This window comes from Equus przewalskii, chromosome 12 (genome assembly GCF_037783145.1).
Source record: "Equus przewalskii isolate Varuska chromosome 12, EquPr2, whole genome shotgun sequence".
Classification (NCBI taxonomy): Eukaryota; Metazoa; Chordata; class Mammalia; order Perissodactyla; family Equidae; genus Equus; species Equus przewalskii.
The window spans coordinates 11,779,579-11,796,931 of record NC_091842.1 but is presented as its reverse complement, the minus strand read 5'-3'; the positions used below and the strand labels follow the sequence as shown (position 1 = coordinate 11,796,931).

Sequence of the window (17,353 nt, the reverse complement as noted above, 5' to 3'; positions counted from 1 at the left end):
TGGAGGCTGGATCCCGCCAGAGCCCCACCACTCCTTTTCTGGCCTGAGTTCTGTCTCTGAGTTCGTGGGGTCAGGACTCTGGGGTGTGAAGACAACAGTTGGGCTCTGGATGTTTGTTCTCAACTTACCACACCAACTTCTCGTGGAAAGAATTGGAGTGGTGTCCTGGACGGAGGGCTGGACCCAGGGACCAAGTGCCTGTCCCCAGGCTTCCACGCTCCGCGCCTCAGGGTCCCCTTCTAGTCAACAAGAGGCTCGACCTTCATCCCCTTGGAAGGGGTCGCATGGAGCAGGGAAAGCAGACGTGGGAGAGTTTCGGTGCTTGCGCTAGAACAGTTTATTGAGACATTGTGTTTGGAGGAGGCCTTTTTATCCCTCACTCTGGCTGTTCTGACTCAGAAGGGCCCCTCGGGCCCCTGCCCTCCCACGAGACCGTCGTGTTTCTGCCCAGTCGGCTCAGCTGAGGCCAGCCCTGGAGCAGAGGATTTCCGGGGCCACTCCTGGCCACTCCTCCACTCTGCTGTTCCTTCTCCAGAGCTTGTGGTGGCTTGTCCACAGCAGACACTGCCACCGAAAGGTCATCTCCTGAGTGAGCCGAGGCCCAAAGACAGGAGTGCCCGGGCCCCTGAATGTCTGCTGAGGTTACGTGTGTGTAATGCTTACAGGAGGCCAGACAGACAGACGCTACCCGGAAATGCAGAATGTTAAATATGGCTCCACCTATATAAATTAACTGTGCAAACTGACCAATCACAGCAAACCCAGCAGCCGACAGCAGTAAGCAATATGCGATCTAAATCCAAAGCAAAAAGGATGCGAACACCGGAGTTGTGCCATGAATTTTAGATGTGGGCGTGGGAGTGTGGCTGGCCCTGGGCAGCCGGCCAGGCTCCTGCCCCCTGGAGGCTGGTTGGAGGGTGATTCCATGTGGGACTGTCCTTTCAGGTGGATGGTCCTCGGGACGTGCTGGGGTCACCGTGCCTGGGGTCTAGGAGGCGAGCAGCTCTAGAGGAGGGACTCTCGGGGGGCGAGTGACAGTCCTGTGAGCTTGGGGGTCCCTGGGCTCCTTCAGTGAAGATGGAGAGGCTGTGTTAAAAGGAAAGGTTTGCCTTGGCAGAGCGGCTGGTTCGGGTGAGGGAGGGACGCGGCGATGCTCGGTGTGCAGGTGCCCTGCATCTGTGAGCAGCCTTTGCCATGTTTCGTATTCCCAGTGCTTCCCTTTTTCTTTGAAACCCTGACTATGCTGGTCCTGGCCAAGGCCTGGTCATTCCCACCTGCCCTCCATGTCCAGCTCCAGCCTGACCTCTCCCTGAGTGCAGGCGCAGGTCTCTGACTGCCCACCGCATCTTTCCCCCTGCATGGTCATACCTCCAACCCAGTGGGTCCAGAATAAACCCACCTCGCCCCCAAACCTGCTCCGCCTGCAGCCTCCCGGATCTCAGTGCCATGGAGCTCTCCTCGTGGTTCAGGCCCACCCTGCAGCCTCTGCCCCCTGCACCCCACCCAGGGTGGCAGTGAGCCCTGTCAGCTGCACCTGTCATTCATCACCCGCCTCCACCACTACCTCCTGGGCCAACGGGTCATCTGGATTCTGGCTGTCACGTCTTGGTCTCCTGCCCCCCTGCTGTCACCCTGTATTCAGTTTTCTACTCTGCAGCCAGTGTTCCTTGAAAGAAGTCTCTCACATGCCCCATCCCAGAAGACACCCAGTGCCCCTCCCTCCACCTCTGCAGTCCCCAGTCACTCCCGCCTCTTCCTGCTAGCGCCAGACCCCTGGGCACACTCCTGCCTGGGGGCCTGGGCCTTCCCTCTGCTGGGTGAAGAGGGGCTCCTCTCAGATCGCGCCACTGTCCCATGGTACCCCTCCTGCCAGACGGGTCCCCACCCGACACGAAGCATTTCCCTTCTGTCCTCTCATCTTGTGATCATCCGTTCTCTACCCCCGGATGAAAGTTCAAGCAGTCGGGGGTTTTTCTGTATTTGTTTACTCCCATGTCCCCAGCACTTGAGGCAGCACTAGCCCCTGGCAGGTGCTGGGTAACTGTTGGGTGAATGAACAAGCAGTGGGCTGCTCCTGCTCCTGGCTCTGGACCAGCCCGGGCCCGCTGCCTGCTGAGAGGATTCCCGTGTCCCCAGATCGGGACATAGGACAGCCTTCAAGGGCCCTTGCCTCCCACACAGTAGCAGAGCCTGGGCTCCAATGTCGGAGTGCTTGGGTTTCCGTCCCCGTCTCTGCTCAGCATGTGAACTCAGGCAGGTGGCTTGTCTGCTGTGTGCCTTTGGGGTGCCACGGATGGAGTGTGTGAGCGCTTGGCACCATGTCGGCTGGTGCGGTGGCTCCCCAACATTTCAGCCACTATTGTCATTGGCACCGCCTCCCAATCCCACCCCCGGCCCCGAGTCCACCCCTGGCTGAACCCTGCTGGGTTCCTGCTTCACACCCAGTGTCTCGTCTAAGACATAGGGCCCATTAGCTCCATTTTGCAGGTGAGGAAAGAGCTCCCTGGAGATTCACTCACTCCCCTGGGGCTGCAGAGACCCCCCCCCCAGAGCCCACCCCTTCACCCCACGACTCACCAGCCCTCCCTGCCTGACACCCCCTCTGCCTGAGACTCCGTGTCTGCCGTGAGTTGGCCACAGGAGTCGGGGGCAGGCAGGCTGGACTGCTCGGGAGCCCAGCACCCTGCAGAGCTGCCCCGTCTCAGCACTCCTGGGTGCTGCCCCACGGCCCCCACCGTGGCTCCTCCGGCCGAGCTCCCTCCTTTTCCCTTCGAATGGGGCCCCTGTGGACCGAGGCAGCTGTACCTGCCTCCCAGGTCTTCTCTAGGCTTCTGTGGCCACCACATCCCCGTTCACATAGTCGGGCTCCCCGCCGTCCTCGTCCGGGCTCCCTGCCCAGGCGGCAGGCGCTTCTCTCAGGACTTGCTCTGCGGATGGACGGACCAGTGGGCAGGTGGTCAGACAGATGATTCACACGGACACACGCAGGAAAGGCTTCCCTGGCCGGTGTGTCTGTCCCGTCTCTGGGATTTGCCAGAGACTTGTCCTACCCCAGGAGCAGGCAAGTGTGACCCCATTCCTGCAGCTGGACGGCCTCCTGCCCAGGAGGACCTGCCCTCAGGGGCACTGTTCAAGGCCTCTGCAGCCGCCGATGCGCCAGAGGCTTCCCTGTGGAATCAGCTGGACTGGCTGCGGGGAAGCCTACCCAGGGCTGGCCCTTCCCCGGCAACTTCCCCCACCTCCCCTTCCAGGCCAGGCCCCTCCGAGCCTGCTGAAGGTGCCCATCTAGGAGCCCCCTGCTTTCCCACCACTTACCCACGACCCTCCTGGACTCCTGCCACTGCTGGATGGATGCCGAGTTCTGATAGTCCTCAGACCCCTCATCGCCTGCAGGGAGAGCGCCAGGAGAAAGGCTGGCAGAGGGGCAGCCACCGTGGCAGTCCTCAGGCCAGCAGGGTGCCCTGGCCTCCAGAGAGGCGTCCTGGCCCTCGTGCTGGGCGGCCCCTTGGGGACGAAGGGATCCCTCAGTGCGTTCCCACTGAGGCCCACGACTCATGGGGCCCCATCCCGGGACACGAGGCGATGCTTTACCCAAAGGCACCAAGACATCGGTGAACCTTCAGGCTTCAAGGCCGGTGACGCCTTTGAGCATGTCCCCTGTGCAGGCGGGGAGGAGACCTGGCTCCCGGCCCGGCGCGGGGCTGGCAGCCTCACCTGACTCAGTGGTCTGCTTGCAGATGAGCACGTTCTCATAGGAATTGGCATCATCGTCATCTGCAGGGAGAGGGGAGGGCTGGGGATGTTGGTGGGCCTGGCCCCACAAGCGGCCTCTTCCTCCCTCCCTCCCTCCCTCCCTCCTCTACTCCCTTGGCAGGTGACCTGTCCTGCCAAGCCCCAGCCCTCTGGGTGCCCCAGAGCCTCGAACACTTTCCTAGACAAGCTTCTTAATGGGCGCTGGCCTGGCTCCAGCAGCCTCCCCCCGGGCTCCTTCATCATCTTTCCAGGTCACCCCTGATTACAGTGGGGAGGGGAGGTTGAGCTGCAATCAGGCCCACAATGGATAGGTGGAGGGAGGGAGGCCCATCTCTGTCAGGCAGTGAGGGACTGGCAGAGCTGCTGGGCAGAGGAGAGCAGGAACCAGGCAGGGCAGGCAGGCTCAGGAGGCTTTGCCCCAGGGCCTAGGCTGGGGGTGGCATGTTGGAGCCTGGCACCCCCTCATCACCCGTGGACCAGGGAAGCTGAGCTCTAACCACCGCCTCACCCATCTGGGGTCCATCTGGGTCAGAGGGGCTCCAAGAAATGAGGCCCCTCCCCAATTCAGAAGCAGCAGGGGCAGCAGAGCCCTCTCTCCAGCACCCCAGCGCGGCCCAGGCAGGACCCCAGGTCGAGGGGCTGGATGTGAGCTCCAGCCCGTGCACCTCTCAGCAGGCACTGCCCACCCTTGGTCCTCAGTTTCTCGTTCTGGAAAGCAAAGCTTAAGGGCCTAAGGTCCTAGTGTCCTCGGAGCCTACGGGGCTTGGCGTCCGTCGGCAAGGCAGCCCGTCCAGGGCCTTCCCCTGAGGCCCCACAGGTGCTCATCCCATGCCGCCTGGCCCTGAGGAGCCAGGACGACCAGGGGCCCAGCCTCCCTGCTGCGCCTGCCTCCTCCCTCCTCCTCCTCATCCTCTGCCTCACCTGCCGGGGGCTTCTGGAACCACCCCCAGTTGTAACACTCCATGGTGATGGGGTCTCTGGCAAGAAAACAGACATGGCCTCAGTCGCTGCACGGCAGTTGGTGGGGCATTGCGGGGCCAAGGCTCTCCAGCTACCGTGCCCCCAGGGCCTGGGGGGCCTGACCAGCTTCTCCCCCAGTCCCTCCATCCCGCTTCCCTGTGCTCCTGAGCCACCCTGGGGCCGAGGGCTGGCAGCCCCGCTCTGGCCACCTCGCCGTGTGACCCGAGGCAAGTCCCCGCCTGCCCTGGGCCTCAGTTGGCCCATCTGTAAGATGAGGAGACATCTGAGGGCGCTTTGTCTCTGGGGTTCCATGGAATTGTCTCTCATGGGATGAGGCTCCTCCCCAGAGCAGGGCCACATGTCTTTCCCCACGAAGCCATGGCCACCTGAGGGGAAACGATGCTCCCGCGAGCCTGCCTGGGCGGTGGGTCCTAGGGCAGAAGGCCTTCACAAATGAGGAAGCTGAGGGCAGGGTGGCCGGGGGAGGCGGCGCCGGCCGGGAAGCCACTCACATGTAGGCTGCGTCTGTCCCATGCCTGCTTCCTGCAGGTGGAGGCAAGGATTAGGCCTGAGCCCGGGCTGTGGGCCCCCAGCGCAGCCCCCCTCCCTGGAGCCCACCCACCTTTGCTGAAGTCCTGGTACCTGGCGGATGCAGGATCTGGAAGGAAGGCCGGGCCCGTGACTCCCTCGCCGGCCCTGCCCGCCTCCCGCTCCAGCAGCCCAGGGAAGGGCCTGCACCCCAAGGCCTGGCTGTTTCCCACCTACACTCGCTCTGTCCCCTCCCTGCTCGGCCAGTCCCAGCAGGCCTCCCAGCCCAGCCCGGGGGTCTCCTCTGCAAAGTCCTCCCCATCAGGCCCGGCTCCCCTGGCCTGGCACAGGCCCCCCCCTGCACAGTGCCTGTTCCACCAGGTAGTCGCCTGTCCCAGCGCCCTGGCCCCTGCCCCGCCCCGTGTCTGAGAGTCGCTCACCCTCGAGGCTGGGGGAGAAGCGCAGCAGCTTGTCCTTCCTGCAGGGGACGGGAGGGCAGGGGCTGAGGAGGCGCCGGGGAGAGCCCTCTGGTTTCTGGGGGTCTGAAGGCCACAGCCCCGCAGCACTGGGGCCTGGGGCCCGAGGAACGAGCGAGGTCTTGGCCCGGGCTCAGCAGGTGGGGACCCCAGGGCCCTCCTCATCGCCTCCTGTGGGGCTGTGAGCCTCGGCCTGGGATGGACAGGGGCTCGTTCCTACCTTGCCAGCTCCACGTCAGAGGCCGTGTCCGCCAGGGGCCCCGGCCAGGCCTGCCTGACCACTGCAAAGGAGAGGGGTGTCGGCCGGGCCCCCAGGGCAGCCCCCACGTCCTCGCCCTGCCGGGTCAGGCCTGGTCACAGCCTCAGGACAACAGGGACAGAGGGGCTTTGATACGGGCACCCCAGCCCCGAGCACCGCCCTGGACCCTTCCATCCGGGGACTCACAGGAATAGGTCCGGGCCACTGCGAAGCTCTGTTGATTCTCATGCCTGGAAACACAAGGGACTGTGCTGCACCAGGGCTGGGCCTCCTGCAGCCCGAGGGACAGAGAGACAGGCGGGACGGACAGACAGGGACGAGGAACAGAGGGAGGGACAGAGCAGGCAAGAGCGAGGAGCAGCTGCCGCCCCTCTGGGCCTCAGAGCCAGGGCTCCCGGTGGCCCTGTTCCCTGGACTACTCCCCTGCCCTCCACCGGGTCCCCCCTTCTCTGCTGCCAGCCAGACCCACTCCCTGACGCGCCTCCCGGACCCCCAGAGAGGCGGCCCTGAGACTCTGGGCACGAGGGGGTCGGGGCAGCTGCTCAGGGACCCAGCGGTGACTTCAACCAGGAGGGACAGAGAGGCTGCCCCCACCTGCCACCCCAGGAGGGTTTAACATTCCCGAGCGAGTGCTCCCCTCTCAAGATGTTCACACACCCCACACTCCCGAATGCCTGGGGGGTGGCGTCAAGGCTTAGCGGACACAGCTAGGCGCTGGTCTCGCCCAGTGTCCCTTCTTCCTTTGAAACAAAGCCCTGGTTTTTGTTTTTGAACATAATGAGGAAGATTGGCCCTGAGCGAACATCTGTTGCCAATCTTCCTCTTTTTTTTGTTTTTTTTCTCCCCAAAGCCTCCCAGTACATAGTTGTTTATCCTAGTTGTAGGTCATTCTAGTTCCTCTATGTGGGATGTCGCCTCAACATGGCCTAATGAGCGATGCCATGTCCACACCCAGGATTTGAACCGGTGAACCCCTGGCCGTCGAAGCAGAGCACGCAAGCTTAACCACTTGGCCACGAGGCTGGCCCCAGAACCCTGGTTTTTATTTAGGCAGCCACGTGCCCATCTAAAAGACTCTATTTCCCAGCCTGCTTTATACCTAAGTGTGGCCACGTGATTAAGCTCTAGGTCAATGAAATGCAAGCCAAAGGTGTTGGGACTTCCAGGAAGGCTCCTTACAGGAGGCACTGCCAACTGAAGTGCACCCTTTTTATCGTTCTCTTGCCTGGAATGCAGAGATGAGGGCTGGAGCTCTAGTTGCCATTTTGGACCATGAAGTGCCCTTGAGAATGGAAGCCACCACTAAGGATGGTGGAGCAGATTACCTAATCATTAAAGCATTTGGGCTCCTTCCGTGGGCCCAAATGGGGACCTGGCTCAGCCTTCCAGAAGTTCCTGGGGGCTCGGGGGTCAGGGTGATCTTATTTAGGAAGGATGTTCTAAATGCACAGGAGAGAGTCAGGCATGGGTTGCCAGAGGAAGTGATGCGGGGACTCGGTCTGGCACACACAGCAGTCGCTTCACGTAGGCTGGCAAGACTGAACCCAAGTGAGGAGGGGAGAACCCAAGTCTCCTGTCCCACCTCCTTCCACCCAGACCCAGTTTCCCACCTCCCACATGAGGAATTTTAGCTTCTGGCTCTGACACTCTGCAGTTCTCAGATCACTCAGGGCTCTGGAGTGGGCAGGACTGAAGGAGGAGGGGAAGGGAGACACTGGGAGAGCTGCCTGGGGCAGGGGCATGGGGGGCACTGGGGGAGCCCAGCCCAGCCCTGGTGGAGGTTGCGGGCGGGCGATCCAGGGGACCAGGTGGCCAAAAGAGTCTGGAAAGGTCCAGCCCCAGTGGCAGGGGTGGGCTTGGATGGGAAAATTCTATTTTCAAATCTCATTGTGGTTTTTCAGTTGCAAAAGGAAATGAGAAAGGGTGTGTGTGCGCATTTGTATGTGAGTGCCTGCCCAGGCGTGCACACAAGGGCTGCATGTGGGAGAAGTGCACGCATGAGCAAGTGTGCAGGGAGCCTGTGGGTGTGAGCGGGCGTGCAGGCCTGTGCACATGTGTGCACGCTGGTCTCAGAGGCCCCGCAGCCCTGGGTCAGTCACTCTCCTGCTCCACGTAAGGACACCAATAGCCACTGCCCTCCTGCGGGGGGGTGTTCCTGGGCCACCCCCTGGTCTGCAGCATCTGGCACAGCTGACCCCCCAGGGCCCAGAGAGCAGCCACCTGCCCCCGAAGTGCCTGGAACTCCACCCCACCTGGGTCCCAGCACTCCGCCTGGGGTCAGTGACCCCAGTTCATGTCTACCCCCACCTCCCTCCTTCCTGCTGCTCACAAGCCCCTGCTTCCTCCGTGGCTCCCCTTGGCCCTTAGGACAAAGGCTGCGGCACCCCTCCCCCGACACAGTCAGGGCCCTCCTCCCTCCCCATCCAGCTCAGCTCTCTCAAGACACCTGCACCTGCCGCCTCATCCCCGGAAGACAGTGTCCACCCTGGGCCTACGTCAGCAACTACCCACTGTTCTCTCTCTCTGGAACGTCCCCTTTTGCCTTCACTCTTGCGTAAGATCCTTCCCTCCTCCTTTGTCGGTGGGGGCTTCCCTGATCCCCCAAGGGACATGCCCACAGCCTCCCCTGGGCTCCTTTGACGTTTTCCAGGGGACATTCGGACACGGCTCACATTCTGCTTCCTGCCTGGGAGGTGGGATTCCCCGTCAGCCTCCAGCACCAGTGCAGCGGGCGCCCCTGGGCTGGGGTCAGAGGCGGGATCTCTGGAGGTGCTCCTGGGCAGGCAGGAGAGTAGCATCGCCGCCTCCCCGAGCCCCGCAGCCCAGGCTGGGGCCGGGCCTGGAGCCCCTGGACGCCCCCTCTCTCTCCCCTACTGCTGGGAACAACTAGAGGCCGGCATGGATGAGGTGGGAGTGAAGGGTGAGGACAGGGTGCAGGGATGTGCAAGGGGACTTCCGTGCAGGTGCCCACGCCTGGGCACACGAAGTCACCAGGCTGGGGACACCGGGGCACTTACAGGCTCCTCTGCTGGTAGATTTTCTCAGACCGCTTCGTACCTGCAAGAACGGACAGACTAGCGGGAGTCCTGGACCTGGGTGGGGGCTGAGACCCAGGCTCCTCGGCTTGTCTCCCCTGTGCCCTGTGGGGGCCTCGGACATGGAGGCCATGGGGGCCGAGCCGCCATCGCTGCGGACAGCCTGACACTGACAGCACGTTCACTTGCCATTCATTCAGGAGACACAGCCAAGCAGCCCAGCCGCCCCTTGTCCAGAGCATCCCCCAGCCTCAACCCTCGCCCTGACCCAGAAAACCCAAGCCCCCCAGTGAGCCAGCCCCATAGCCTCAGGGGCCGGCCCTGGGGTGTCGCCCCTGCCTCAGGAGGCTGATATGGCTGTCCCTCCCACCGCAGCAGGGCTGGCCCACGCAGCCCCGGGAGGACATCATCTCCTCCATGTCCCCACGCCAGGCCTTACCTGGGCGGGAACAGCGCATACACAGGCCGGCCACTGCCCCCAGCAGCAGCAGCAGGGCCGCCCCTGGCCACAGCAGCTCAGTCTCAGTCTCGGTGCTCATGTCCGCTCTCGGCCACTCCTCCTGCAAGCTGCAGTGTGGGCGCCCTGTGAGCCAGGTCAGGGGCTGCCGGGCCACCCCGCCAGGAATCTGCGCAGCCCCACGCCCTCAGGTTTCTGACCCGCACTGTCCCCTGACAGCCCCACAGCTGAGCCCAGGCTGAGGGACACCGCTTCCCTCCCTGCTCCAGGACCCGTCCGGGTGGAACCAGCCCTGTTCCCCTTCTGACCCCAGACCCCGGGGCCTTGTCAACACTTGGCAAGTGCTGGCAGGGTCTGGGCACCCAGCAGACAGCCTGACACGTGTGTGCACACTCCTGTCCACACCCTTGCCTAATTCACACAACCACCCTTTGAGGAAGAGGCTCGCTCCGTTTCACAGGTAGAGACACTGAGGCCTGATCCCACAGCTGCTAAGTGGGAAGACAGAATGCAAGCTCTGGCCTGCGGACCCCGACTCGGGCTCTGCTGTTGCATCCCTTTCCTCCTGTCAACCCAGCCCTGCTCTCCTGCCCCTTCTGTGCAGGGGCCCCAGCAGTCTCCGCCCCAGGGCTCTGCTCTGCCCCATCCATAGCCTTCCATTCCTTAAACGCCTGCTCGCCCAGGTTCCTCCTGCCCTGGGAGCCGGAAGGAGGGAGCCTGAGGGGATGAGGGGAGAATGGGGCTCTGGGCAGAAGGACCTGGTGGGCTGCCTGTGGCGGCCAGTGGTGGGATGTGCTGGGAAGGTGGGGCTGGAAGGGAGATGCGGCAGGGCGAAGAGGCCTGAATCCCTGGCTGGCGTCAGGCCACTGCTTGGTCAGTGGCTGGGCCTACCTCGAGGCCACACTGTGGTTGCCAGGCCTCGGTGAAGCCACAGGCAGCCCCACACCAGGGCCTGGTGTGAGCAAGGGCAGCCCTCTTGAGGGGGCTCCCAGAGAATCGTTGTGGCTATAAAGACACAGCCCCTCACAAAAGGCCGGGGACCCAGCTCAGGGCAACAGAGGGTCTCGGGCTGGCCCCGTGGCAGGCACAGGAGCCCCCACTACGGAGCGCCCACTCTGTGCACAGCTGTGTTCCTCCGGCCTCGGCCACCTTGGAGGAGGGCTGCTCCCCGTCTTACAGCTGGGGAAGGCCAGGCTGGGAGGTCCCCTGAGGCCTGTGCTGCCCCTGCTCCCCTCCCCCCAGCTGTGTGGCCTTGGGCGAGGCTGGAAGCCTCTCTGAGCTTCCCACATCCCCATGGCAAAGATGGCAAGGAGTCTCCCGGCAGCACGGAGTCCCGGAGAGGCCGCCTCCCCCTCCCCAGAGCACCAGCGAGTCAGTGGGAGCACGCGGATGCCCGAAATGCACGACGGGCGGCCTCCGAATGAGGAGACGGGACGACCCCATCACCCATGATGCTGTCCCAGGGGGCTCAGCGCTACCCCCTCAGGGCCTGGGCACTGCCTCCCTCCTGCGACCCCGCCTCCGGCCGGCAGCCCCAGGCAGACTCTGTCCCGACCCGCAGCCTTGACCCCAGGCTGTCTAAGGCTGCCGGAGGCTGGGAGCACCTGGGCTCGGAGGGAGGACTCCTGGGTCACATCCTGCCCGAGCCTCAGTCCCTTGGCCTGCTTTCTCATCGATAAAGTGGGGATCCAGCCAGGGCCTTCCTCAAAGCGCTGCCGGGGAATGATGAACCTGGCCCGGCCTGTGGTCGGGGCTCCTGAGAAACGTGCTTGGGGTCTCGTTTCCGGCCGGCTGGGACGGACGGCTCCCTCGGGCCCCCGACCCTCGGCATCTCTGTCCTGCGGTTAGGACAGATACTCTTCCCACCCCGAAGGAGATCTGGGCACAGATATGCGGGTGGGTCACGCACAGGCTTGCCGGGAGCGCCAGGGTGCCGGGGTCCAGCCCTGGCTACCCTGGGGTCTGCTTAAGACCCCAGGAGCAGGTCCATGCTCTTGGCCTGGCGTTCGAGGCCCCGGGAGCTGGTCTGCTCGCCCCTGCCACCTCCGGGGAAGGGCGGCCCTCCATTCCAGGGGACCCTGACCCCCGGAGGCCCTCTTGCTTCCTGGACAAGTAGCACCCTGGGGGCGCCCCCAGCTCTGGTGATCTCCCCCCACCTGGCACTGGGTGAGGAAGTGGGGGACGTGGCGCACCAGTTCTACCCCAGTTGCTGAATCCCAGCGTCACCCGGCTTTGGTGGCCCCTCTTGTCACATGGGGGAAATAATGACACTCCTCCCTCGGTTTGTCATACCAGGCCCAGCATAAGGCGCTAGTGCAGGATGGGGCACGGTCCCCCAGGTGCACCCTCCCCCCTGCCTGGTCCCCCAGACATGCAGCCTGAGCCCCCTCCACTGCCCCACATGGGCGTCGTGCTGGGGCGCCTGGAGGGGTGGGGTCTGAAGGGGTGTGTTGCTCATGCCCCAGCCCCTCAGCTGTCACAGACACGCACAGCCTCACAGGGGAGACGCAGCTCCTCTCTTCCAAGGAAGGAAAGGGAGGCCCAGAGGGGTGAGTACACTGTCCAAGGTCACACAGCTGGCCAGTCACAGAGCCAAGATCAAACCCAGGGCAGGCTGGACCTGAAGGCCATACACCTTTATCCCTTTCTTGTATTACCTTTTTAAGAATCATGAAATATTTTTTAAAAGAAAGACTAATTTGAGGGAAAGTCCTGTGGCTGCCCCCCAGACGGAATAACTCTGCCCTTTCTCCTTGCTTTGCCACCCGGGTTCTGAGAGCAGGGGGAGGGAGGGGGCTGAGCCCCAGGGGAGGCAGGCCCAGCAGCCCCGGGAGGGCCCCAAGGGGCCAGGCAGACCTAGGGGGGTGGCCACAGCCTGACTCTGCAGGCCAAAATAACACAAAGGGAAGTGGGCAGTTTTCATATGAACAAAGCTCGCAGCAAGCTGGCTGCAGAAAAGCCCTCGGGGCTGGGCTGGGTGGGCCTCCTGGAGACCAGGCTGCTCGCTCTGCAGCCCTCCTCATGCTGTAGATGGGGAAACTGAGGCCCACCCAGGCTCAGGGCTGGCTGGGGGAGTGAGAGGTCCCCTTATCTGCAGGTTCTCCTCGGGGCTTGTTCCGTTTTCCCAAATGACCTTGGCCTTCAGGTGAGGCTGACCTAAAGGCCACTAGCAGAGGCCCTTAATGCCCAGGGGGTCGGCCAGGGGCCTGGACAGCCCTTGGCCCAGGGCATTGGGGGGATGGTGAAGGCCAGGGCCACCTGTTGACAGAGCCGCTCGAGCTCCCCGGGGCCCACAGCCTCTCAGTCCCCAGCAGGGAGCTGGCAGGCCAGGCCGGGCCCGGCAGGTGGGGGCCCAGGGATGGCTGCTCCCCTCTGGCCTGGGGCATGGCCTGGAACGCTTGCCTGGAGGCTCACCCATCCTCCCATTTCACATAACGGTTCCATTTTATAGATGGAGAAACCAAGGCTCATGGGCTGGCCTGGGGAGCTGCTGTCCTGGCCAACTGGCTATCTCTCACCAGTCTCTGGAAGTGATGGGACCCCCCCCGGGGCTGCCCGGGGCTGGGCTGGGAAGGCCGGAGCCCCTTGGAGGGCCGCAGGGCCAGGACTGGGGCCAGGGGAGGGAGCCAGGCGCTTCCACCCCACCCAGCCGGCCGCCAGTGCTCCTGTGGGCCACTCCCGGCCCTCTAGGGTGGCAGGGGGACAGCGGTGGGACCCCCACCTCAGGACCAGGCTCCAGGAGCTCCTGGGAAAGGCCTACCTGGGAATCGGGGCTCCTCACTGCGGCTGCCTCATCCTGACCCACGCACCTGCCCCAGCTGCCAGCAGACGCCGCAGACACTGGCGGGCGGCCGGCCCGGTGGCGGGCTTCCTGTCAGCCCCTGAATCATCCTCACACATCCGCCGCCCTGCTGGACAGGCCCTGCCGTAACAGGCGGGCCCGGGAGCCACTCACAGAGAGACAGAGGGACAGGGACAGAGACAAGGACGGGCACAGGCGCAGAGGGAGCAGAAAGACACGACACACACATGTAAACGTAGTCAGGGAGGGGAAGGGCCACATGCAGAGGGACAGGGAGAAGGAGAATGAAGTGGAGGGGCTCACACACACACAAACCACAGTGAGAGAATGGGAGACATGGAGACACACACACACATAATACACAACACACAGAAGTACATACCACACTGACAACACGTGCACACATACACACCCCTAGACACAAAGAGACAGAAAGAGACGTAGAGGCAGGGAGAGAATGAGAAACACATATGCACACGCGCGCACACACACACACACACATTCACAGAGGGACAGAGAGAGACGGGCAGAGACTGGGCCTGAGATGGACCAAGAGACACAGAGGGAGACGCAGGAAGACAGATTGACAGAGACCCCCAGAGGGAGGGAGGCAGAGACAGAGACACTCAGAGAGCAAAGTCCCAGAGAACCAGACACACGTACACACACACACACGCACACACACAGACACAGACACAGAGCCTGGGACATGGATGGGTGGGGCGGACAGAACAAATGATGGAGACATACAGACAGAGGAACGGACAGTCACAGGCATCAGAAGATGCAGGACAGGGCCGAGCTGAAGGACAGAGGAAGGAGGGACGTCAGGACTGCTCCAGTCCCGGGAGCCACACCTCATTAGCTCTCTTCTCCGGATGGGGCTCAGGGGCATGCAGAGCCCTCCCTCGGGGGGGCCTACAGGGCAGGGGGGAGCCAGGCAACCTGACCCCACCCTGACCCCTGCCCCACCCAGCTCCTGCCCTCAGCGGGGGACCGAGGGGCTGGGAGGACTGGACGGTGGCCTGCGGCCCTCGAGCAGCTGCTTAGTAACCACACACGTCCTTCTGGGGGCCTCGTGTTAGGGGTCATTAAGTAACCTGCCCAAGGCCATTGAACTGTTAGTGGTACCCCACCTGCTAGAGACCCCAGGGAAGCCTGAGAGGCGTCCCAGACCCTGGGCTCCCCAGCTCTGGGGCCGCTGTTGGCCTGGGACTGGGTTTCTCTTCAGCCCCATCCGGTGGCCCAGCACAGCCAGGGCTAGGCGTGGGTGGCAGCACAGACAGGAGGCCAAGCGGAACTGAAACAGAAACCAGGGTCCTGGGCTGCCCGGTGCTGCCACCCTGTGGGAGAGAAGGGTAGCACATGGACTGGAAGCTTGGGGAAATCCCGGGGCCGTCAGGGCCGGGAGCTTGTCTCTGTCCTCGTAGGTAGTGGGACCAGGTCTAAGGCTCACCCCGTCTGACTCCCAGACCTGTGTGGTGCGGTCAGCGCCGTGCTCCCTTGTTCCATGCTGGGCAAAATGCGACACGTGATTCCCATGGTAACTCTCACCAGCTGGACATTAGTTTTCTGACACTGCTGAGACGACTGGAGGCTCATGGAGCTAGATTTGAACCCAGACCCCAAAACCTGTTGTCTCCCCACCACCTGTGAGCAGGGACATCCATGGGTGTGCACCAGCAGCCCTGCTCCGCTAGGACCACCTGCCTGGCCCCTCCTCACACTACAGGGACAAGCCTGAGTCAGTTTCCATCCATACCCGGACTACGGGCCTGCCTGGCATTTCCTGCCCACGGGACGGACAGAAGCCCCATCACGTACAATGGGAATGGAGCATCTCCACACTCCCGGCTTCCGTCCCGGGCCCAGCAACGGCAGGTGCTGGACAAGTGACCTCTGACCACTGGCAAAGTCTCAAGGTCAATCCACAGGGGACCTAGGAGCCCTTCAGGACCCTCTCTGAGCCTGTTTTCTGTCAACAAAATCAGGGGCCTGTCCCTCCGAAGACCCTCTTTGGACCTGAGTGGAAGGAGGACCCTGCCCCCTTTCCAGGCAATTCTCAAATTCCTCCAAGTTCTCTTTTATCTATAAACCATTCCATTGTGAACTAGAAAATAAGCTTTAAAAAACTAGACAGTTGGGGCTGGCCTGCTGGTGTAGTGGCTAAGGTGGTGCACTCTGCTTTGGTGGCCCAGGTTCATGGGTTCAGATCCCAGGTGTAGACGTACGTCAAGCCATGCTCTGGTGGCATCCCACATACAAAATGGAGGGAGACTGGCCCAGATGCCACCTCAGGGCCACTCTTTGTCAAGCAAGAGAGGAAGATTGGCAATAGGTGTTAGCTCAGGACCAATCTTGCTCACCAAAAAAACCCCCCAAAACAAAAAGCTAGACAGTTTTTAAAGTCCAGTTGTATAAATTCTAGTGCACTAAGGGTTTTTTTTTTTTTTACAATTCAATGGTTTTTGGTGTCTTACATAATTTTTTTAAAGTTGTGACAAAATATGTGTAACTTAAAATGTACCATTTTAACCATTTTTAATTGAGCAATTTGCTGGCATTAATTACATTCATAACGTTGAATGGTCATCACTGCCATCTATTTCCAAAATTTTGTCGTCACTCCCACAGGGCCATTCGGCTGCTTGGTTCACAGCTGAGTAACAGTTGTGTGCATGTTTGTTCCAGAAGCAAGATGCCTGGGTAGAAATGCAACAGCTCTGAGAAATAACCAATTCCAAGGCTGAGAGGAAGCTATGGCTTTTCTGCAGAAAAAGGCATCTTGGGGCCACCCCATGGCTGAGTGGTTAAGTTCGCATGCTCCGCTTCAGCGGCCTAGAGTTTCACCAGTTCGGATCCTGGGTGCGGACATGGCACCTCTCATCAGGCCATGCTGAGGCGGCATCCCACATGCCACAACTAGAAGGACCCACAACCAAAATATACAACTATATACTGGGGGGAGAAGATTAATTTAAAAAAAAAAGGAAAAAGGCATCTTCAAAGTGTATACAACCTTCTAGAAGCCCCTGGAGTTGTCTATGTCGTCTGACTGCCACCCCCAACTCCTAGGTGCAAAGGAGCACCGCTCTCCCCTCATCCCCAGCCACCCACAACACTTATCTTTGGTCGTGAGCCCACCACCCAACGGAACCTAGAATATTCCCCCAGTTTCCCGCTTCCCCCAACCTAAGTAGCATCTTTTTATTTTGTTTTTTGTCACCTACATGTATTTCTAAGGTTTTTTTTTTTTTAATTTTATTTTTCTTCTCTCCCCAAAGCCCCCCAGTACACAGTTGTATATTTTTAGTTGTGGGTCCTTCTAGTTTTGGCATGCAGGGTGTTGCCTCAGCATGGCTTGACGAGCGGTGCCATGTCTGCACCCAGGATCCGAACCGGCGAAACCCTGGGCCGCCGAAGCGGAGCACGTGAACTTAACCACTCGGCCACAGGGCCGGCACCCAAAGTGTTTTATGTGTAAGAAAAGGCATCCTGCTGTCTGTAAGCATTCGGGACTCATTTTCCACCCACCATGTTGCTGTGGTCCACACACATTGCTGTGTGTGGCTGTAGTTCATTCCTTTAGATGGCTGTACAGCTTTCCACTCTGAACAGTTTTTGCTGCTGTGACTGTCGGTTCTCCTGGGTCCGTACCTGGGAGGGGAACCACTGGGCTCCAGAGTACGGGAACATTCCATTTTCAAGTTATTGCTAATTTCAAGTTAAACTTCCAGAGTGGCTGTGCCCATCCACTCTCCCACCTCTAAGACCCGAGATGCACAAATTCTCCAGCAACTGGTTTAACAGGCTTCTTGATTTTTGCCATTTGAATGCGTGTGAAATAGTGTTTTATTTCTCTGCAGTCTTGACTTAGAATTCCTTGATCGCTAACGAGGAAGAACGTCATTTTTTGGCCATAGTTCCTCTTCTATGCAATGCTTAATATTTTGCTTAGCTTTCTATTTCTCTTACCAATTTGCAGGAATTCTTGACGGACTCGTCTTTCTTTAGTTTGTAACTTTTTGCATTTCGCTTATGTTGTGATAAAGTACTTTCTAAATCTAGTGAGCATATTCTTAA

General features: G+C 61.0%; 1 protein-coding gene across 15 annotated transcripts; it reads right to left on the bottom strand.

Moving 5' to 3' along the window:
* Positions 1-313: 313 nt before the first annotated feature.
* On the bottom strand, positions 314-14,505 carry LAT2 (linker for activation of T cells family member 2). 15 transcript variants are annotated; one of them, XM_008508542.2, is made up of 14 exons: positions 13,229-14,505; positions 9,451-9,578; positions 8,994-9,033; positions 6,163-6,206; positions 5,938-5,998; positions 5,682-5,719; positions 5,336-5,371; positions 5,226-5,256; positions 5,100-5,144; positions 4,675-4,730; positions 3,715-3,774; positions 3,316-3,387; positions 2,806-2,927; positions 314-1,086 (listed from the first exon to the last, which is right to left on the bottom strand). In XM_008508542.2, the coding sequence occupies exons 2-13, from the start codon at positions 9,548-9,550 to the stop codon at positions 2,824-2,826; spliced, it is 687 nt and encodes a 228-aa protein (XP_008506764.1). In that variant the 5' UTR covers positions 9,551-9,578; positions 13,229-14,505; the 3' UTR covers positions 314-1,086; positions 2,806-2,823. The 15 variants fall into 15 exon arrangements, 13 of the variants coding, with proteins under 13 accessions (XP_008506764.1, XP_008506766.1, XP_008506767.1 ...); XM_008508544.2 differs by having other exon boundaries at positions 314-1,066; XM_008508545.2 differs by having other exon boundaries at positions 2,810-2,927.
* Between the last annotated feature and the right edge of the window lie 2,848 nt (positions 14,506-17,353).